We start from the raw sequence: 24,313 nt of genomic DNA on the forward strand, positions 1-24,313 counted from the left end.
GTTCTATCTTTTCATTAACTATAGATAAAGGTGATGAAACATGTGATTACACATCCAAATCATAAAGCAGGCCGGGCATCACATCACCCTACCTGCAACGGTCCTGCCTGTAGGTTATAACAAAATACAATGTTTGGAGTCTAAAAGTTATTTTAGACTCAGGAGTGGTGGCCTAGTGGTTAGAGCAGTACGCTTGTGCTCTGAGAAGGTTGCACGTACCCGGTTCGATCCCCACAGCCTGCACTCTGGGTCCCATTTAACACCTTCCCTTAATCCCCGATTGCTCCCCAGGCGCTGCACAGTCCATTAGGGAGAGGAATGTGATGGTTGAAACCCCAGAGAAAATGTTGTGTGGACTTTTTTTAAGATGGCTTATGGGATTTTTTTAATTGCATTGGAAGGTTATTATGTATAGTTATGCGTCACAAGCGCAATCATGAATAACACTGCAATTTTGGAATGCTTAAGAGGAAATCGATCTATGATTAAAGTCTGATATGAAGTGAAACTGGATGTCAGAGGAATCATGATTGAGTTTGGCTGTAATTCACCACTTTATTATATGCGTTGCCAATTTTCCCCATCTCCAAAATGAGCGAACGCATGGATCTGAGTTACCGTGAGTTCAAGTTTTTTTTTTTTTTTTCATAGATCCCAACTTTTGCATGGAAAGTGACGTATGCATGTATCAGGCCCCATTTTGTGCATACGCAAGCTTTATAAATAAGACCCCTGATCTTTATCTAATCTAAGGTGCTGTAGGGTGTCGTAAAATGATATCTCTCTCTCTCTATTATATATATATATATATACAGGGTCCGAAATTAACACTCGCCAGTCGCCAAATGCGAGTAAATTTCCCGTTTGGCGAGTGAATTTCAGAGGGCTAGCTGCCACATGGCGAGTAAATGTTTGTACCAAATAAAATAAAAATAACATAAAAATAACGAAACCCATACGATCCGTTCACAGCTCTGTCCATCCAGAGCTCAGTCTAGACCCGCCTTCTGCGGTGCTGGTTCAGCTTCTTTCACATTCAGAACCAGTCATGGCTGTACGCTGGATCAGAAAACAGATCTGCTAACCAGATACAGTCTAAAACGCCAATTAGTCTGTTTAGAAGTTTCGTTCTTATTTATTCTGATTTTTTTTAACTACCTGCGCTGCGGCTCTGTGCTTCACCGCTCTTACTGCGCCTCCCCCGCCCCCTCTCGGAGCAAGGTGCTTTTATCAGCGGCCAGCCTTCTAAACGTTAATCGCTACGTTTAATGTCCTTCCACTCGTACCAAAATGTCCCAATTAAAGTCAGTAGGAGAGTCGGTAACTGTTTTTCATGCTCTTTTGTTTTTAACGACACAGAACCAGCGGTGCTTCGGTGGGCGTGGTGCGTTGCGCTTGAATTCAGGTGCGCAAAATTACGTTACATGTAACCTGTAACATCTGGGGCGCAGCGCACGAGGGTAAAATCCAGCAGCGAGATCAGCGTAAAGACGCAGCGTGGACCCTGAGTGCTTTAAGTGTTGCAGCTGGGGGGGAAAATTTTGAACCATACACAGGGGTGGTTCTGGGCAGGGGCCAACAGGGGCCTATGCCCATGTAGAACTGTTCCTGGCCCCTGTTATGGCCCCTGTACTAAAAACATGATGGTAAATTTCTTAGGATGATAAAATGCTGACAAAGATAACGTGACTGACTGGTCATTTGGATCAGTTGTATTTTTTTTTGTTTATGTTTTTACCCAATAATAAAATAACAAAATAATTAAAAATATATAAAAAAATAACAATTAAAATTAAGCTGTTTCACGTTAAGCTCCCGCTGTATTGAGAAAAGATCAGGGGTCTGCAACCTGCAGTTCCAGAGCCACAATTGGCTCTTTGGCTTACTTAATATTTTAAACGATGAAATGTTGACCTGTTAAGTCCCCCCCCCAAATCTTTTGTTCTGTGCCCCTGTGAAAAATACTGGCCCCACCCTGCTAAATTTGGTCTAGAACCCCCACTGACCGTACAGGCTTGATGAAACTCTGCCTCATTCACAAATAAGACCAACATGGATAGAATAATGATAATCTGTAGTGTTTTTTAATCGCCTGGATGTGAATCTGATAATTCATATTGTGTCTTTTATAATCAACTACAATATTTTCTTTTTTTTAAGTCAGGAAACAAAGATTTCTCTTCCAGGGTCCAGTCAGCCACGCCCCCAACCACACACCCCATAATTAACATAATCTCACTCTTAATTTTTATAAAAGTTGAGGTCTGGTCAGGATTAATATTTTGGCCGGTAAAAAAATATGCCTGGCCGGTGGATTTTTACATCTACCGGCCAACTTGGCCGGTGAATAACAAAGTTAATTTCGGACACTGTATATATATATATATATATATATATATATATATATATATATATATATATATATATATATATATATATATATATATCTATATATATATATATATATATATATCTATATATATATATATATATATATATATACACATACATACATACATAAATAAAACCCCTCAAACAGCTGAGACTCAGGAGATGGGCAATCTTTCATCGCCAAATTCACTAAATGACTGCCTCACCACACTTTTTTCAGTCAACAAGGATTATAACTAAATGTTGGTGGGAAAGGTTAGGTTTAGGTTTTTCCTTAGCTAGAAAATGCATTTTTTGTTTAAATCCTTTGGTTTAATGAAGATTAATTTTGTTGTTTTAGTGTAATTGACTCACTTTGATTTCCAAAGATGAATTCTTAATAAAAACAATTTAATATTTAAGGGCTATCTATTTTTTTCCACATAACTGTATGCTTTGTCTGTGTTATATTACTTTGGGTCCAATTATTCCCAGTCCAGGCTCTCCAACTGGTCCAGATGGTCCCTCAGGCCCAGGATCTCCCTGTTAGGACCAAAAATATTCATGACAATGTAAATAAATGTCCACAAACGAACAAGCCTACAAAAATGAAGAAATTACAATTTCAGTTGTATCACAGAAATTCTATGCGTTTGGTAAATCTTAAACTTTCTATATCATGCTTTTTTAAAGCCTTCCATAGACAACTATAGGCATGTATATGATGAAACAGAGTATTTATTTGTTATGAAATAGTTGCCATTTTTACAACCTGCTTGTCTACACTGCAGTGCCCCCTCTCCTTGTGTGGTTGCTACCAATTTGATGACATCGCCCCACAGCCACTGCAGAGCTTGAAGGAGAAGCTAAGACTTACATTACCTGGTCATTGGGCTGTCCGTGTCCGTTAAGTTAATAACAGCTAGGGTTAGTTTATGTTGTCCTGGAGGCTTACTACAACACTGCTGCAGATACAGGAGCTTTACAGACTTTTTTAAGTTGCTCCCAAACATTGAGGCATTGATTATTGTGACAACGCTACTATACTGTATACCTCTGGTATTACTATTACTGATGTAACAAGCAAAACACCACTTTGGCCATAATAATTCATCCTGAGGTGTTTTTCTCTGCTGTGTTCTCTAGTTGTGGTCATTTTAGTTATTTGTTTGTTCATTTGTGCGACTATATAGAGAAATATTTATCTATTTAGGTTTTGTTTACTTTTAGTTCTTTGTTTATTTTTTATTATCTTCTCTGTGTCTTAGATCCTGCTCATGTAATATTCTGCCTTGGTTCCTGTTTATCATTTGGATAAAGTTAGCTTTTTCCTGCCTTTTGGTTTATTTGTGTTTTAGGTTCTGGGGTTCTGTCATAGTTTGAGATCTGTTTGTCCAGTTTTGGATTTGTTATTAAAGAACCTTCTTTTTGAAGAAACCTCTGCTGGTCTGGCTGAATTCTGGGTCCGCTGCCTCTGATCATTACATCTCATTAATTCTCCTTCCCTCAGTTCCTCTGCCTTCAATGATCTCAGCTATTCCTTGTTTTCCACCCGTTTACTCTCAACTGTGCTTCCATGCCTCTCTCCACTCCTACATATATATAAGATGTCGGGTCATCATTTTTCAGTTGCTGAACTCATCAGTTGCCATGCCAGTCGCTACCTTGTCATATTAGCTGTTGTTCTGTTCACCTCATGCCAAGCTGTGACTTGGTCTTTTTGTTATAATTAAAATTATAATTCACTTCACCTCTCTGCCTCTTGTTGTCACCTGCAATTGTGTCCTACTGAATCTGAATCAGAATCAAGTTTAATCGCCAAGTAGGTTTGCTAACTAAACATGACAATATCTAGTTATATTAAAGGTTAAACAATTAGGTGGTGTCAGAAAGTCAGAGCAAATTAGGCTGTTCCAATAAAGTGCTGTTAATAATTTTATAAGAATTTATTAGTAAATGTTTTCTTTTGGGCTCTTAGAGATATTTTTTACTTAAAGTCCCCAAACCCTGATTTAATAAGCATGCTATTGTTTCTCTGTCCAATAGTTGTGATCCTGTGATCTTTCACCTCTAAAAATTCACATTTGGAGCCTGACTCTAAATGAGTCTGGACTGGAAATAGGAAGAAAGAAATCCTAATCACCTCTCTTGATAAGTCACTTTTTCAATTCAGTTAAATACAATTTTTATTTATATAGCGCCAATTCACAACACCTCATCTCAGGGCTCTTTACAAAGTCAAATTCAATCAAATCATCTTTTTGACTGGCATTGCATTCAAAAACTTAAACGTTGCTTAGAACTTCATCTTTCTTGTACAGCAGCCCCAAAACTGTCAGTATTGCATGCGATTTATTAGTTTAAATGGGGCGGATTGAACTGGTTTTGGACGTCTTAGAGGTTGCAGACATAATCGTAAGATCACTTGCAACACGCCCACTTATTGCACCTGCAATATTTTTTCTGAACACACACTTTAGCACTCCTTATTTGGAATCTTTGAAGATCAGGCCCATTGTGTCATCATCCTGGTGTGTGTGTTTTGTATGAGTTCTTCTAAATACAAAGGATCCTGGCAGGAGGACATGGTAATCTGCTGCTATTCTATTCAATTCAATTCAATTTTATTTATATAGAGCCAATTCACAATCCGTCATCATTGTTGATGGCTTAACAGCAACATCTCATACTAAGCATGCATGAAGTGACAGTGGAGAGGAAAGTTCCCCTTTAACAGGAAGAAACCTCCAGTAGAACCAGGTTCAGTGTGAACAGTCATCTGCCACGACCGACTGGGGGTTAGAGAAGACAGAGCAGAGACACAATATAAGCACAGAAGCACACATTGATCCAGGAATCCTTTCTATGTTTTTTGGTGATGGCAGATGATGATAATAATCATCTTTGTCATTGTGACATCTGCCTCCCCTGGATGGCGTCACAGCTAACAGAACACCAGACCAGGTGTAGCTACAATGAAGAGAAAAAAAGTGCTCTGTTAGGAACATACGGGTAATCAGAGCTCTGATACATGATGGAGGTTGATTATTAAGAGCTTCATACGTGAGGAGAATTTTAAATTCTATTCTTGATTTTACCAAATGCAAGGACTAGGTTTTCAGCATCACTCCTGGACAAAATATTTCTAATGTTGGCAATATTTCAGAGATAAAAAAAGAATATGGAAGCCTGTTTAATATAGGATTTTGACATGTCCTGGTCAAAAATAACGGCAAGCTTTTTTACACACACCTAACAGTTTTCTTCTCATCTGACAGCAGAGGATACTAGAAGCTGCCTGGTTACCTTCTATGCCTAACGATTGTCCTTTGTGGTAAAGTCATGCCAGCTATATTTCTGGTATAGATTCTCTTACAGACCTTGTAGCTTTTTTAAAGGTTAGTTTTTGTGATGTCTGTCCTTGCTGAAGATCGCCTCCTTCTCTCTGAACTCTTGGGATGAGACTCATGACCAGCTCTAATGCCAAGACTTGGGTTTCCCCTCATTTTGCCCTTTCAAGGTCATCCACTGCAGCTCTTGAGGCATCATCTGACTGGCTGCTTTCCAGCCTCTAGCTCCACCTGACCACCATCCTGACCAACCTACAGAATCTCCTTTCCTGTGGCTTACTCCCAACACTGGAACAGTAAGACACTCTAGGCACCTAAGGGAATATCTTTTCCCCTTACACTTTCCTTTGACCCCACTAACTGGTTATCCTCTACAGATCCCACTGAACGCCCATCTAACTCTTTCATAAAAAAGAAAGAATAAAATTGTGGTTTGAACTTACCCTGGGAACGCTCAGTGAATCTGTGTAACTATGACACTTTTAAATAAATGCATTGACTTTTTTTTCCCCCCATCATTTCTGGTTCTATCTATAGCATCATTCTTTTGGGGAAATGGAAATGTTTTGGATCATATAATACCAGAATTTTCTGGAAATATGTCTGACAAAGAGTTTCCTTGAATCTGTCTTCAGAATATTCAGACAAGTGCCTATAACTGCTAACCTGACAACAGCCAGCTGCATGTATCGCTCCGCCTAGCTCCACTCACATACATCTGGGACACGGCTCATTCAAAGTGATTTCCCCAACCAAATTTATGGTCTGGCCAATCAGGACGCAGGGCGGGTGTTTCATGGATGTGACGTAGTGGAGAAGCCACCGTGAGATTCCAACAACAATGGCGGCTCGCATCGAGGAAGCAAGCGTTAGCATTGATGCTGCTATTTCTTCCGTGTTGTCCAATCTATCTGATATTGTTTCATTAAAAGAACATCAGAAAACGCATCTGAAGGCTTTTGTTGGTGGAAACCATGTTTTCGCCCTTCTCCCGACCGGATTTGGCAAGTTTTGCGGAGCGGTTAGCGGTTAGCGCGAACCATATTGGGAGGCCTTTAGTCCTCGACGCGGTCGGCCCGGGATCGACTCCGACCCGCGGCGCTTTGCCGCCTGTCTTCCCCCCTCTTCTTAGCTTCGGTGTGACCACTACAGTGTTTCCCGCAGGAATTTGCTTATGCGAGGCGGACCGACTCGCGGAGCGGGGGGGGGGGTGGACGACACGTTTTCCTCGGACCGGCTCGCGGAGCGGGGGGGGGTGGACGACACGTTTTCCGCGGCCGCCTCGCCAAGATAGCGCTGCGGGAAACCCTGCACTACAGCCGCAAACACATAAAAAAAAAAAAAAAAAAAAAAAAAAAAAAAAAGTTTTTTTTTCCCGCGTCGGTCTCATCAGCGTCACGGGTTAGCTTCGGTGTGAGTGGTTGAAATAGCACGTCGATAAAGATGACAGACAAGTGGCTTATCCAATCATATGCAAGGAGTTTTGATAAGGCCCAGCCTTCAGTAAAGGCAATTCCTATGGCCGTGTCCCAGATGTATGTGAGTGGAGCTAGGCGGAGCGATACATGCAGCTGGCTGTTGTCAGGTTATATAACTGCAGCGTGTCATCCGGTCTGCAGAGAAGGTGATTGGCTGCAATCTTCCATTTCTCCAGGACCTGAACGCCTCCAGGACTCTGAGGCGTGCAGGGAAGATTGTGGCTAATCCCTCGCACCCCAGTCACAGAATATTTCAGTCACTTCCCTCTGGCAGGAGGCTGCGGTCCATCAGGACCAAAACCTCATGCCACAAGAACAGTTTCTTCCCATCTGCTACCAGCCTTATCAACAAGGCCAAGAGCCACCCGTGAATCTGGACACTGTCTCTCTCCCCTGTTCAGGACTTACAAGCTTCTGCGTTACATTGACGCACAGTCTGCTGTGTATATACAGCTTCCGTGTATATATCCTTTGCTTCTTATTTTAATGTATTCTTATTTTCTGTCTGCACCATCAATACCAAGTCAAATTGCTTGTAAGTGCAAACATACTTGTCGATTAAACTTGATTCTGATTCTGATAAACAGCATTTTATGGGGATGTTCTCTAGATGTTCATTTTATTTCTGGTAATAAATTCTTGCACTTGAAGAGAAGTTGTCACTCATTTATTCTATAAGTGTGCAGAGTTTGCTGTTAAAAGAATGCCAGTGCTCGAATCATTCCTTTCAACCATTGTCCTAAGACCAGCCCTTGGGCTGATATTGGGCTTGGCTGATATTCCTTGGGCTGATATTCACTGAACAATACTTAACAGACAGAGTTGTTTATTAAACATTAAATAACTTAAAACAGTGAGTAATAGCACAACATGTGTATAAGTGTATGTGTCCCTTATAGCCCCTCATAGACCTTGCTCTGAGAAAGTGAGCATTGTCATCTCTTCAGTCCCTAGGATGGGTGATATGGGACTACCAATGGTTACAGATCCTCATCTCAATCTCTTTTTGTATTGAGAGAGCCTCTAATGTTGACAATTTTTTTTACGCCAAGAGAGGCAAGTTTTTCTTAGGTACAACCTAACAATCAATTCTGCTGCTCAAGCCAGAATGTAGTTTACTTACCAATGTGGCACCATCCAAGGTAAAGTGAACTGAATTTCAAAAGGTAAAGGATTTACTGTCAAGAAATATTGTTAAAAAATAAGAAATTGGTTAAACAAACTTCCTTACTTTTAGAAGTTTTGATCTACAATAAATATTAATGCTTAGTACTCATCCTCATGCGCCATTACTGTGAAGTTTGTAAAGGAAGTTGTATTTCTTGTACTATGTTATTGATCTTTGCTGTATCACATTTAAATTTATGAGTTGATGGAAACAAATGGACAGCCTTTGAAAGAATCCATCAGTCTTTGCTCATGTTCACTCTTTGGAAAAATATTAAGACACAGCGACATTTGTTAGTGGTGTTATGGGCTTCTTTACCTTTTTTCCTGGATAGCCTTGTCCAGGAGGTCCAGGTGGGCCGGTCATTCCTGGGCTGCCAGGCTCTCCCTGAGTCAGTAAAACATCAATCCAAAAAGCTTTTGTCACTGTCATTTTAAGCCAATGTGGAATAGTAAAAAAGGAAAGCCATAATCAGCTGTCCTTTCTTAAAACAACAATACACACACACACTCACACTTGGGCAGGTTGTCTTGTGTTCAACAAAATAACAGTACCCTAATTTAATTTGTTGGTACATTCACACAGACAGGATCAAATATTGTTAGAGACAGATGTTTTCTAAAGAGGGACTAAACAAACCAAAAACTATTAAGCTTAATGTCCATTAGTTGTTCCCATCAAATGGTGTCTTATATTATACAGCCATTTAGCAAATAGAAATAATTTTGTTAATCCTACCTGACCTAAACCGGGAATGGTTTAATCTGATTGTCAGAAACACAGAACAAAGTTTTATTTTCGTAAAGTGAATGCAAAGATATGGTTTTAACTATAAATGTGTGCATGGTCCTTTGATCATGAATGGATAGATGGATGGATGCTATTAACAAATAAAAAGTTTACTCTCATTTTTTTGTAGAACTACAGTGACCTGTATGGCGCCCCTGTCAACCAGGTTACCCTCCGGGTTCGCCACATACAGCGGTTGAACAATGAAATTGAAACACCTGGTTTTAGACCACAATAATTTATTGGTATGGTGTAGGGCCTCCTTGTGCGGCCAATACAGCGTCAATTCGTCTTGGGAATGACATATACAAGTCCTGCACAGTGGTCAGAGGGATTTTAAGCCATTCTTCTTGCAGGATAGTGGCCAGGTCACGACGTGATGCTGGTGGAGGAAAATGTTTCCTGACTCGCTCCTCCAAAACGCCCCAAAGTGGCTCAATAATATTTAGATCTGGTGACTGTGCAGGCCATGGGAGATGTTCAACTTCACTTTCATGTTCATCAAACCAATCTTTCACCAGTCTTGCTGTGTGTATTGGTGCATTGTCATCCTGATACACGGCACCTCCTTCAGGATACAATGTTTGAACCATTGGATGCACATGGTCCTCCAGAATGGTTCGGTAGTCCTTGGCAGTGACGCGCCCATCTAGCACAAGTATAGAGCCAAGGGAATGCCATGATATGGCAGCCCAAACCATCACTGATCCACCCCCATGCTTCACTCTGGGCATGCCACAGTCTTGGTGGTACGCTTATTTGGGGCTTCTCCACACCGTAACTCTCCCGGATGTGGGGAAAACAGTAAAGGTGGACTCATCAGAGAACAATACATGTTTCAAATTGTCCACAGCCCAAGATTTGCGCTCCTTGCACCATTGAAACCGACGTTTGGCATTGGCACGAGTGACCAAAGGTTTGGCTATAGCAGCCCCGGCTGTGTATATTGACCCTGTGGAGCTCCCCACGGACAGTTTTGGTGGAAACAGGAGAGTTGAGGTGCACATTTAATTCTGCCGTGATTTGGGTAGCCGTGGTTTTATGTTTTTTGGATACAATCCGGGTTAGCACCCGAACATCCCTTTCAGACAGCTTCCTCTTGCGTCCACAGTTAATCCTGTTGGATGTGGTTCGTCCTTCTTGGTGGTATGCTGACATTACCCTGGATACCGTGGCTCTTGATACATCACAAACACTTGCTGTCTTGGTCACAGATGCGCCAGCAAGACGTGCACCAACAATTTGTCCTCTTTCGAACTCTGGAATGTCAACCATAATGTTGTGTGCATTGCAATATTTTGAGCAAAACTGTACTATTACCCTCCTAATTGGACCTTCACACTCTGCTCTTATTGGTTCAATGTGCAATTAATGAAGATTGGCCACCAGGCTGGTCCAATTTAGCCATGAAACCTCCCACACTAAAATGAGAGGTGTTTCAGTTTCATTGTCCAACCCCTGTAGGTTGGCTGCAGGGCACATTTAACACCTTGCACATTATTCGGCAGGTTGAAAAGTCATGGAGTTACTTGTAAAAACAAGGCCACATTCACCCCTTCAGATTATCCTCAGAGTCTCCCATTAAAACGGAGAGTGAGAGGAGGAGGCAGTGCCAGGGGGAGAGGGAGGGAGGGAGGGAGGGGGAGCTCCAGGAGCTGTGGAAGAGAAGGACAGGGCAGACAACCAGCCCAATCATTTGATTATGAATGGCTGCAGGAACTTCAACAGAGGAGAAAAGCTGATTTGCAGGTTTGGGGGCTATTATTGACTGTATTTTGTAAAAAAAATAACCTGGTCATGACAAACTTTGACTTGAGGACGAGAAAAGCAGAAGTTTGTAAGGTTAGCTCTGTTGTTTAAGGGGAGCTCAGCCTGTCACATGACCTCAAGGTCACATGACCCATTCAGCGACAGATGCGACCCTCTCAAGTTACACGGGTGAGTTTGTTCCAAGTGCTGTATATTGACCTGAAAAATCATTTAATATATCTCAAATTAAGGTAATAATTGGATATTAAACTCACACATTTCTGTATTTAACTATGTAGCTAGTTTTGTGAAACAATACATTTAAAATATTTGATTTAAAATTGTCAAAGCTTTACAAAAACAGAAGATCTGGATTCAACCAGTACCTTTTAGCAGTGTATTCCTAGTTTGAAGAAGCAAACTGAAGAAACATGAGCTGGTTCTCTAAAACCAGTTCAAAACTGGAAGTAGCACTTTAATCACTTCAACAGCAGGCTGACGCATCAGCTTCTTGAACAACTTGATATACCTCCCTAATGGTTTCAACTGCAACATTCTAAGTGTTGCGGTTGTAACCTCTTGTGTAGAATGGAAAAATACTGTATGTGTATGGTTCACCCCATCCTCTCACATGAACTATGGAAACTGTCACTAATTGTAATTGCCAGAAATGCCAGCCGCTCAATAGTCAAACATACCAGCCAATTTAAAAATAAATAAATCTACAGTTGCTCTGTATGCAAAGTGAATATTTTTAAAAGAAAATGTATATTGTCTTTATATATTTTATATACTTATTTTTAAATGGTATCTTAAAGTCAGTATTAAAACATATATGAATATGTACCATTACATATTTGGAGGTGTGCATTGTCAAGTGAAGTTCATTTGTATTGCACATTTCAGCAGCAAGGCGGTTCAAATTGCTTTACATCATGAAAACATAAAACATCATAAACACATCGACATATCAAACATATGGCAGAGAGGCTGGTGGTGCCGGTGCATGGCAGCCTCGTCTCTATCAGTCTGCTCCAGGGCAGCTGTAGCTACTAACATAGCTCACTACCATCAGGGTGTGAATGTGTGTGTGAATGACTAGTTAAGGCACTGTACAAGCCATTTATTTAAAGGAACTCGGTGCTTCAGCTGATTTGCAGTTTTCTTTAAGTTTATTCCAGACTTAAGAAGCATAGGAACAAAATGCTGCTTCTCCATGTTTGCTCCATGTCCTCTCAGATTTTCTGGCCTGCATATAGAGACCTCCACAAAGTCTATGCAAAATCCCACCATGATACTTGATCCAGCTACTGTATAAGGTTGTTCTTTTGATGTAATTTATATTCAAATGACCAGATATTTTATTGATTCCTCTTCCATCTTCCTCTTTTAGGTTCCATCTTCCTCTTTTAGGTCGGTTTACAGACAGATGTCACACAGCCAACTATTATGAACAGCCTACAATCATCAAGGCAACAAGCCATCAGTGAATAAATTGCTCAAGATTTGACAATTGGGTGGTCTGCCTCTGTCACTTCTGGAAAATGGACATTTTAAACATTTTCTTGGGATTATGGCTATTAAATACATACCGATCTGTAGAAAAACTATTTCTTAGAGACGGACACCAGAATTGCTAATGAAGAACAAGGAATCTATTTCGGAGAAACTGCATACTCCGCCATGTGAGTCATTAACAAATGACCTCTGGTCTGATCGAAGGCTAAGTTCCTTTCTGGAAGTTACTGCCCATGTGTGCTACAAATCAAAGTATTCATATGCACTTGAAACTTGAATCCTATCTTCTGGACCGTAGGCATTTTGCACCATGGTCAAACCATCAAGGTTTACAACTCTATTGCATAGCAGCTCACAAATCAGAGACAAGTTTAAAGTGTAACTCACCCACATGTAAAAGCGTAATCCTGGCCCAAGACAAATTTGAAAAATTCCACCACTGTGGGCAGGTATAAGCAGGATGGGGGCGGGGGGTGCTGTGTTCAAGATGGGGGAAAAGCCAGAGCTAGCCTAATTTGCTGTATCGAATCATGGAAACTGAGCAGAATGACTGCGGTAGTTACGCCACTGATCGATCTTTTGAGGTGGAGGATTTTTCACCCCCCCTCATCACTGGAGGTTGAGGAAGGCTTTGTGGAGCCCAGCAGGCCAGAGCCTTATCAGTTTGAGGCACTGGCTCACGATGCTGACTCAGCGAGGCAGTGGAGGGCAGGATTGGTCTGGCTATATATTATCATATTTATTGGAGTAGATAGAGCAGAGAGAAGCTCAACCCCACTCAATTTCCACATTGCAAATGAATCAAACATGCGAAAAGCCATCAGTGATCCCCGCTCTGCATTACTTTATGCTTAAACCAGCAAGAGAAAGCTATAGTTACTGAGATTTTTTTTATTTTATTTTTTTTAAACCATCATATTTTCAGACACTGATATACCTTAATAATCATACAGACTGACGTGTAATGCATGCTTTGGTGGCAGGTAATAACAGCACAGATGGTTCAAATGTAATAGGTCTTATTTTCCACACCTTGGCACCAGAAGGTCCAACTGGGCCTGAAGAGCCTGAGAGTCCCCTGGAACCCTGGTCACCTCTATCTCCCTGTAAAAAGGCCACATACACAGGAGATTAGACATATTAGCATGAGTCATACTGTGCATTGGTGTGTGTGTGTGTGTGTGTGTGTGTGTGTGTGTGTGTGTGTGTGTGTGTGTGTGTGTGTGTGTGTGTGTGTGTGTGTGTGTTGGACAAGAATCACAAACAGCAACGAAGAACGTTAAACTTGTGGAAACATTAACTGGACTTATGTTAAGGTGTTTTGGAAAGAAATCCCTTTATCAAAGGACCAAGAAGAGGAGGGCACATAAAGGAATGTTGTCTTTCCATAAGACACCAAAGTATTTGAGACACTTGGAATATTTTGGTGCATAACATTTTCCTCAGACAGAGACTTGCTCATCTATTGACTAGAACACCTAAATAAAAGCTCAGCTGTGTTGCATGTACAAACCAACACTGCAGGGAATGTTTAGATCTATACACTAATGAAACAACAAGTAGCTACACAACAAGATGGCCCAACAGAACTGTCAGCTTATCAAGTCAAGACTCATTTCATGTGCAATGAAACAGTAACTTAACCCCTGGAATTTGTTTTGTTTTTACTTTTATATGACTAAATACTTTCAGGTCATCATGTTTTCATTTGTTGTAGTACCTAAGTGAAAACGCTATCCAACAAAACTGAACTGATAATGTCATTGCCCGCATTGCTTAGATCATGAACTAACTGTAATTACCTACATTTTCAGTTTTGGTAGCTTTAATCTTCTATTCTTGATTTAATCCTGTTAAATCAAGAATAGAATTTAAATTCTATTCTTGATTTAACAGTATTAAGCCCTTAATAATCAAGCTCCATCATATATCAGAGCTCTGATTACCCCGTATGTTCCTAACAGAGCACTTCGCTCTCAGACTGCAGGTCTGCTGGTGGTTCCTAGAGTCTCTAAAAGTAGAATGGGAGGCAGATCCTTTAGCTATCAGGCTCCTCTCCTGTGGAACCAACTCCCAGTTTTGGTCCGTGAGGCAGACACCGTGTCTACGTTTAAGAATAATCTTAAAACTTTGGAGTGGCTCATGTTATCCTGAGCTACCTCTATAGTTATGCTGCTATAGGCTTAGGCTACTGGAGGACATCAGGGCCTATTTTTCTCACTCTGCTGATTTCTACTGTTCTCCAGTTTTGCATTGCATTGCATTGAAATGACTATCGTCATTTCAGCTTTTAACTTTTTGTTCTCTCTCTCTTTTTCTTCATGTTCTGTTAACTGTGACATCATCCAGAGAAGACGGCTCACCCGCTATTACCATCTAATGTAGAACAGATTACTGGATCAATGTGTGCTTCTGTGCTTTTTTGTCTGTCTTGTTGTGTCTCTGCTCTGTCTTCTGTAACCCCCAGTCGGTCGAGGCAGATGACCGTTCATACTGAGCCCGGTTCTGCCGGAGGTTTTTCCTTCCCGTTAATGGGGAGTTTTTCTTCCCACTGTCGCTTCATGCTTGCTCAGTGTGAGGGATTTCTAAAAGAAATGGACAATGCAGACGACTCTCCCTGTGGCTCTACGCTTCTCCAGGAGTGAATGCTGCTTGTCGTGACTTTGATGCAACCAACTGGTTCCCTCCTATAGGACATTTTTGACCAATCTGTATTTAATATGATTGATTTGACTTTGTAAAGTGCCTCGAGATGACATAATTCATGAATTGGCGCTATGTAAATAAAATTGAATTGAATTGAATCATATCTGATTACTGCTAGACCGGTAGAATCAAAACAACTTTTAAGAAGAATTTCAGAACTCTTTGTGAATTATATATACTGGATTTTTTAACAATAACCATGGCCATGAAGAACTTTGACTCAAAGATGAGAAAACTAGAAGCATGGAAGTTTAGGTATGGTGATTAAGGGGAGCTCAGACTGCCGTAAAGCGGTGGTCTAGGTCACATGAGCCATTCACAGCTGAAATTTGCTCTCTACTAGAGCATTCCCCTGAAGAGAAATGGCAGACCAAGTTGGTGACCTTCAGACCAAGCATATTTGGGTCATGTCACAGTACATTTATTTAAAGCACACCGGCAAGTTCACCTCTCAAACGGGAATAAAAAACACAAAATTCTTATTTTGGAGTGGCCTTGTCAAACCCCCGACTAAAACCCAGATAGGACATTAGGAGTCTTTGCTTGAAATCCCGGCAGTTTGGCAGAATTAAAACAATTATGCAAAAGTGAGTGGGCCAGAAGTCCTTCACTGTGATGAAAAAGCCCCATTGCCTGTTATTACTAACACTTGATGGTAGTTGTTGCCCGAAAGGTTGGGACAACCAGTTTTTAGGTTTAGGGGGCAATTACTTTTCCTTAGGTTGGAACACTTTTTTCCTGTCTAATGAATTAAAATCATTTAAATATTAAATACTTTTTACAATGCAGTACATCTCAACTACAATATACAATCTTTTGAAGACAGCAACGTGCTCATTTTCAGACAGGCAGGCGGTTCCAAAGAGGAGTAAACAAGGATGGCCTCATGTTCCATCTTTCTAACACCTACAATGCGGCCATAGCTTGTCACCCCAGATGGTTTTACAAGCATTCACACTATGACATGTTACCAAGAATCTCACACATAGGTCTATTTCTGAAGCATTCGGTGAGTGAAAACAACTCAAAACAACTAACAGGATGAGCAAGCTGGTCTGTTTAAGCACATAGAGTTTGTATACTCTAAAAAAGCAAGACATTTAAACAGCTTTTTTACTCTTCTGCTGTGAAAACAACTTAAAGTACCAATGTGATTACTAATCTCTCTGTGAATTTGTGTAACAGTTTGTACAACACTGTCACCCACATTAATCCATGCTTGAATGGCAGCTGAACAACTCATAATTGAACAGTTACCTTTTCTCCAGATGTGCCTCTTCCTGGTGCTCCCTCTGGGCCTCGCGGTCCAGGTAAACCCATCTCTCCCTGGTGACATTGAGGAAATAATTATACATAAACCTACACAAAAAAAAGTAAAAGCACACTTGTATATTATAAATCAGCAGCTTGCTTTTTTAGTTTGTTTGTTTTAAGAATAAACAATATATTCTAGATATCCAGATATGACTCAAATCAAGTTAGGCTGAGAGCTGACCAATCTGGAAATGGAAAGGTTTCATCCAAATCAGTAAAACTGTTTCAATAATCCTTTACATAAGAACAGGTGAAAAACAGATAATTCATCATTTTGTTTTAGTTTTGTTGCAATTGTTTTGGTGAAATTATAGTGTTTTAGTCAGACAGGTAATATTCACTTAGACATGACCTTTACTATTGCAAAACTGCATATTTCATCAGACAGGTTCACACCTTCAGATAATAGATTAAATAATCCTGTCAGCTCTTTTTGGACTTCCAAAACTAAGGTTTAGGTTGAGATCTGGACTGTGTTTAGCCATATAAATACACTGATGTCTGTTTCTGAAGAAAAGTACATTTACTTTTATGTCCTATTAACTTTACCACATTATTTCTTGTAATTAAAAACCTCTGTATTTTATTGAGTCTTTGCTACTTTTTTGTCTAACAAACTGCTGTTAAGTGGGCAGAAAACAATACGTGGTTTAATTTTTATTTAAATAAAAACATGGGAAATAACTATTCAGCCACTTACAGTTTTGACTGGTGAAATGAAATACAGCGCAGCCAGTTGCTCTCTGAAGTGACCCAGTTAATACATATGTTTCACCATTGAGTAATTAAATCTGCGTATAAATGAAGATCTTCTGTTTCTGGGTTATACCTGCCTGCACTGAACGACTGAACCCCAGACATCTGTCTTGCCCTAGTAGCAGCCCCTGGCGTAGTACTCTCCTCCTCCGGGCACCTCATCATGAACACCTCATATTCTGTGTTGGGGTCTAACCTGAGGTGTTTCACAATTTTGTTGTGCTGTCACAACACTGTTTTCCTGTTAATGATTTACATCACGTTGAAGGACTGAAGTATAAGAAGTAGTGATATTTTGATTATTTCAGTATTGTTCCGCGCATCACTACTGCGGAACTGTGACCAGAACATGACGGCCCACAGCACTCAGGATTTCGGGAGCTTTATACCTTTAGAGCCAGATTCGATTGCATCCAATAAATTACATGTTAACCTTCTCTGAACTTCTTGGAAGATTCACCATATTTCTAGGATATACTAACACTAATTTTAAGACTATAGTTGTCATTAGATTAAGTGCTGAATTTGGACTGTTGTCCAAGTTCTTTATTGCAAACGCAAGAACACTGTCAGTAAATGTAATTTGTAGTAGAGGTTGAATCATTTTCAGTGCAACACAATATAATATTCAATGATATATTTATTTATTTTTGATGATGTTTTCATTTGTTGTGTTTTTCATTTGTTTTTGCCTTTTGTCATAAGATGCTCATTCAGGAGTTAGGACAGCTGGGCTTCCTCGGACGGACAACCTTTCATCAGTTGATATTAACTGAAAAAAATTAAGCTTGTTTTATAACTAGGTTTAAAATGGAATGTATGTAATGGAATTTGATTCTCTATATGATTAGATTATATACTGGACTCATTTGAATATTTGTTGTTGGATAACAATCTTAAGAGGACAGTTGTTTTGAACTGGTGATTTATAAATAAACTTGATACTGCATTACATTTTGTAGGACATGAACAAATCCTTTGTTATTCATAACATCCATATACATTTTACCCAACCCAAAGCCTATACCTGTACAAGTGAATATTTCAAACTGAATGTTATACAGTTTAAATGTCAATTTAAAGAAACACAGCATCACCTTGGGCCCAACAGTTCCATCTTCACCCGGAATGCCAGGTATCCCAGGAGCCCCATCAGGTCCTGTCTCACCCTGAAAAACCATCATTATGACATCTGAACATCTGTCGGGGCTTTTTTTCTATCCTTTGTTCCTTCCTGTGACCAGGCTTCCATTTAAACAGAATTTGGCTTTTTTTACCTTGGACCCTGGTTCACCTGTACCCCTTTCTCCTTGAGGACCTGGCTCTCCAGGAAAACCTTGGTCACCCTGGAAAAGAAAGAATAGCAGCAACTGACTGTTTAAAGGTTTTGTTATTCTAATATGGCTTGTGTAATTCAATACATTTTTTATTTAATAAACAGTCCTTTGTAGGCTTGAAGGAGTTGATTAAACTATGTGTGTGTGCAACTTTCATGTTGAGTGGCGTTGTGTATGCGGTCCAATGAAGCAAGGACTGCTCAGACTCCTATATTGGAGAAACTAAACAACATCTACATAAATGTATAGCAGAGCACAGGAGGGCCAGCAGTTCAGGGCAAGATTCAGCAGTCCACCTGCACCTCAAGAACAAAGGTCACTCTTTTGACGACAATGATGTTGTGAAAATTTTATTGATGTATGTAACTCTGATCATATCTTCTCTGGATGCACCTGCATAATTTTCCCGTGTGAAAGAAGCTCTCATGCTTACAGATTTACTACTGTGTTTTCATTTCCAAGGACAGAGAGGGGAGTTGAGTTAGATAAGAACTGGATCGTAGCAGTGGCTCCACTCCCTTGAAGATAACTCCCACATTCTTTGTTAACCCAAAATGTATAAAGGTTTAGTTTGCCCTTTTCCTCTCGCTCTGTTTCCTGACTGCGTTGGGGGACAGAGACATTCAAACGCTCATGCCTTTGAATAAATAACTTAAAGACAAACGATGCATCATTTGTTTTCATGAGTGGTGTGCTCAATTAATTGATAATTATAAATATCCATTACAATGTCCAGATTTCGGACAGGGAGAACAGACGGTTTGAAAGAGGGATGAAAGAAGCCATCTTGGTCAAAAGAAAAAAGCCATCACTAAACAGAGGGGTGTCAGGTTTGGTGTATTTTTTGGACCGAAGCACAGGCAAGAGTATGGAAGCCATGTGTTGGATGAAGAATGATTTTAATATATAAGTAAACAAGGCTTACAGGCAGACGTGGAACCAGGAACACAGCAAAGAGAAACTCAGAACATGGTAGCATGACAATAGGACCTGACAACTAAGAGTGGCTAGCTGGCTGACTAAATGGAGACAGAACAGAAGGGACAGCAGGTGAAGCAATCAAGCACAGGTGGACGTAGTAAAGGTAATTAGGCTGCAGGGGAAGTAGGGCAATGAACTGGGTGCACAAGGAAAACAGAATCTAGCGTGAAATAGAGAATGACTGGAAAACGGAAGAAATCTAAATAACTAAGCACAGATAAAACCAGACTACCAAAATAAGAATATAACCCAACAGAAACAGAATCTAACAGATAACACAAGTGAGTAACTAGAGAAAGAATCCGAAACATAAACAAAACTCAGAGACACCTTACAAGGGGGCAGATTGTGCTTCCAACTCCCAGTGTCTACAGCTCATTCCTCCAACACATTCCAAAGAGATTACATCAGCAGTGTCATCATCATTCAGGTGACCAAGTTCTCCACTCATACCAAGCAATAGCTTCTAACGACCCAGGACAGTGGCGGGTGGGTCATTGATTTGCATCTGACTTAGAATGCTCCTAGGAGGATGGGCCTCCATGTCTTTAAAAACAGCAGTGCACCAACTACAGGTTGCTCAAGTGCGAGCCACCAGAATTGACAAAGACTCCTGGATAGGTGTCATAACGTTTTCAGAAAGAACTGAGCGAAAGTCTGGTTGGCTCCAGTTTAAGCCTGTTTGCTGTTGCGATAACTCAGAATTGACACAGGCAAGTCTACATTTAAATCGTTCTGCCACCTTAAATAAATGACTGATAATCAATCTACATTCCTTAAAATGCATATGATTGTTATTTTTACTTATAAAAATGTGCCTCCTGGAGACTGATCAGAGGAACTTGAGGCAGTGGATCTTTCAAAGTCTGAAATGAGAGATGGATCCATGAAGAAGCGACCTGGAATCCAGGAGCTATCCTCTGAACCATAACCCTCCCAGTCAACAAGATGCTGAGGTTGGATGTCCCAATCTCTTGGATGAGAGTTGAGGATATGGCGGACGGTGTATAATGGATGACCGGATGACCGTCAACGAACCAAGCGAGTGCAGTGGGCACAAGTAAATGGACAGGATGAGCTTGATCTGGGAGACATGGAAGACAGGATAGACTCGTATGTGATCTGGTAGCTTGAGGCAAACGGAGGATGGGTTGATGATGGAGTTGGTAGGGGTAGGTAGGGGCTGAGATTCTTTTCCTGTCTGTGTAATTCTTATTTTGAGCAAACGTTCTGTCCAAAGCTGCCTTGGTTTGGTTCCAGAACTTAGATGCATTGAGATGACTCCTGGCAGATGGTAGAATGGTTTTGGGAAAGGTTGACCGCAGGAGAGATGGCTGGTAGCTCAAGAAGCTTCAAATTGTGACTTTCTGGCGGTGGCGGAGATGTGGCTGTTGTGGGCGTATTCGACCCAAGTGCAGTTCAGGAAGTTGGGCTGTTTTCACAGAGACAAGTAGAGGGTATTCACAAGTCCCTGGTTCATCTGCTTGCATTGGCCATTAGTTTGAAGATGGAAACCAGAGGATAGCTGAACCTTGGCCCCAAGGATGGTGCAGAAATCTCGCCAAACTTGTAAGATGAACTGAGGGCCTCTGTCGGAAACTATTTCAGTAGGAATACCATATCAATCAATCAATCACTTTATTTATTTTGGTAAATTGTCCACATTAAACACAAGTAACAGCAAAAAAAAACAATAGATTCAGAAAACATGATGAAATAGCAGTCGTGCAGTCAGATGGGCAGAAGGGAGTTTGGCACAACTGATGAGATGGCAGGCTTTAGAGAATCCATCAATTATGGTGAGGATTTCACCCGAAAAAAAAATAATTTCCCATTAACTGAGCCACCCTATATTAGACAAGAAGGAAGTTTTGTAAATATCTTACTTCAGAGAATGCAACAAAAGCACAACGCTATGCCCAATCAGAGTGGAAGTTGTATGGTTGCGGGGACTCATCCCTGTTTTAGTGGCAGACAGTTATAATACTATGGGGCTTGAAGGTTGAAATAATAATTGCACAAAATTGTAGGTTATCTGGGCATTGGGAAAAAAGATTTGTTTACACTGCTGTCTTTATTTTCTCTTCTTTAATTTTTAAAACGTTAAAAATATTTTGCAAACGCGCTGTGCATTAGCTTTCACACGATCACGTCGGAGAAAAAGCGATTCGGTTTTCCATTCTTTCCCCTCCCTGATGCAACTCCTACAGTAAACATTACGGAAGTCAATTTGGTGAATACTGATGCCCCATTAATTGATTTGAAAGCTGAAGGGAGGAGAGGTAAGAGGTGTTTATTTTTAACAGTACTGATTTTAATTGGGGTGACAGTGGTGCAGGAGTTAGGGAGTTCATCCTGCAATTGGCAGGTTGCCAGTTCAATCCCCTGCTCTGACTATTTCAGTCATTGTGTCCTTGGGTAAAACACTTCACCCAAATTGCCTGCTGGCGGTGGTCAGAGGGCCTGAAGGATTTTGATATTGTGCACTGTGCCCACCAGGACCCCCTGAGCTACTGGTAGGGCAGGGATGTCAAGCTCCAGTCCTCGAGGGCCAGTGTCCTGAAACTTTTAGAGGTTTCCCTGGTCCCACACGCCTGAATCAAATGGCACAATTAGCTCCTCAGTATGCAGTGTGGTTCTTCAGAGTCCTGCTAATTACCTGATTATTTGACTCAGGCGTGTCGGACCAGGGACACATCTAAAAGTTGCAGGACACCAGCCCTTGAGGACTGGACTTTGACATCTGTGTGGTAGGGTGTCATTTTGCGTAGTTGAACAGTTTAAATGACATTAGCCAAGTCTTTCCCAGTTGCATGGGCTCCTCAGCAGAGAACGCTCTGGATGGACCGATCACCTTGTTCTCCTTCCTGAGGCAGCTACCAAGGGACAAGGCTGAGAGCTGAACATTTCTTTTTTTATTTAACTGCTCCTATAAGCACTTATCTACTCAAGTTACTAAGTCAATAAGTTCATCTAAAGTTTTAGACTCATGTCGACTAGCATATCTAACATAATATGGTTACTAATTTGCTAACTTTTGATTCTATAAGTGACCAGACCCACTATGACCCACTGAGACCTCAGAAAAACAGATATTTGATGATTTGAGAATAATATTACAACCAATCTTATGTAATGAAATTGATTTTACTTTTATTCAATAAATATAATTGTGTTGTCAGTTGCTACGGATAATGATCCACTGCTTATGAGGCACGGCTCTTCTTTCTATATTGATGTTACCTTTGCATTGTGAGTAATCTCTAGAGACACTATCCCTGTCACTACAGCATTTCGTTATACTTTTTTTTTTTTTTACTTAAAATAGTCCATAACTGAAGTGGAAGAAAAGTTGCAGACAGTTTTATGAAATTTTTACAAGTGAAATTTTGTGTTGGATTGCATTTGTAATTAGGCCCTCTGAGTTATTACTTTAAAGAACCATTGCATTCTACAATTGCAGCTGCAAACCTTTTGAGGTACAGCATGTCTCCACCAGCTTTGCACCAACTCAAATGTTTGCCTATTCTTTGCAAAACAGCTCAAACTCAACTAGATTAGATTGGGAGCAACAGGAAACATTCCCTTTTCAAGTCTTGATTCTCAGTGAAATTAAGGTCTAGACTTTGACTGGACCATTCTAACACATGTATACAATTTGATCTGAACCATCCCACTCTAACTCTGGTTGTATGTTTAAGGAGGCTGTCATGTCATGTTTCTCATATGTGAGTGTGGTTGTGTGAGCTCTCTTTCGAAATGGGATCTCTGCTGGGAGGCGTGGCTGAGCAGAAGCAGGTTGTAAATCTACCTTGTGTTTGCTGATGGTTCCTGTGAATTTAAGGAGCTGCAGAACAACCATGCTTTACCTGATTGTCAACCCATGTAGTTGTAATGATCCTGTTTGTCTGATCCTGTCTGCATTGATGTCACTCTCTGCTTTCTCAGCTCTGCTCTGACAATCCGGTATGCGCAGTTACACTTTCAGCAACTCTAATTAAGCAGAGTTGCTACACCTGGGGAGATCACGATATATACACACCTGTCTCTCCCAGTGTGTAGCTGCCAGATCCTTGAAAACCCTTGTGTGGTTAAACCATCCAGCAGTTCTTGATTGACTGCCAGTTTATGACCAGTGCATGTTTTTTAAGGTTTTTGTGGATAAACAACTTGCATCTAGCTTTGTTGGAATAGTTCAGCCTCCTACTGCATCTTATGTAGAAATGTCATGGGTTTGAATGTTAGGCAACATGAATGTAAACTGGTTAGACAAGCATGGAAAACAAAGACTGTAACAGTCAAAGCAGTAACATCAAAGTATAAAGTAGAAGGTCCAACAAGAATAACCCAAACAAGCAAAACTCTTATTGATCTTGTATTCACAAATAAACCAGAGCAAATCATTCTGTATGTTATTTCCTCAAACAATGTTTTGTTTAATTTAGGATTTTTATTGTGAATGAGTTGAATCACATATAATATGTCGTTCTAAATTAGTTAAGCTAATTTGATCTCATTCCACGTTCTCTAACATGAACTTCAGATCTCTAACTTGGATCTGCAATAAATCAAGATTCACTGAATCATTCTGGTGACATTTTTCAACTATTGTATGTGTCCTTTTGTTTCTTTTGTGTGTAGAAAGTTTCTCAGCTTCTTTATCTTGAGTTTGCTTTTAGTTTTAGTTAAGCTTCACTAGCCTAGTCGAGAAGATTTGTTGATTAACATTGTTTCTTCACTGAATACTAACACTATATCAATTTCATTGCACAATGTATCTTACAATAAACAACTTAC

At 40.4% G+C, this 24,313-nt stretch overlaps 1 protein-coding gene across 1 annotated transcript in view; it reads right to left on the minus strand.

Annotated features, from left to right (window-relative positions):
• The window catches only part of col28a1a (collagen, type XXVIII, alpha 1a), a 72,369-nt gene that overhangs the window by 16,300 nt on the left and 31,756 nt on the right, over nucleotides 1–24,313 (minus strand). Inside the window, 6 exon segments of the mRNA XM_036145891.1 lie at nucleotides 2,845–2,913; nucleotides 8,685–8,753; nucleotides 13,455–13,526; nucleotides 16,386–16,454; nucleotides 18,296–18,367; nucleotides 18,476–18,544. Coding sequence (XP_036001784.1) covers nucleotides 2,845–2,913; nucleotides 8,685–8,753; nucleotides 13,455–13,526; nucleotides 16,386–16,454; nucleotides 18,296–18,367; nucleotides 18,476–18,544 — 420 coding nt within the window.

This window comes from Fundulus heteroclitus, chromosome 13 (assembly GCF_011125445.2).
Source record: "Fundulus heteroclitus isolate FHET01 chromosome 13, MU-UCD_Fhet_4.1, whole genome shotgun sequence".
NCBI lineage: Eukaryota > Metazoa > Chordata > Actinopteri > Cyprinodontiformes > Fundulidae > Fundulus > Fundulus heteroclitus.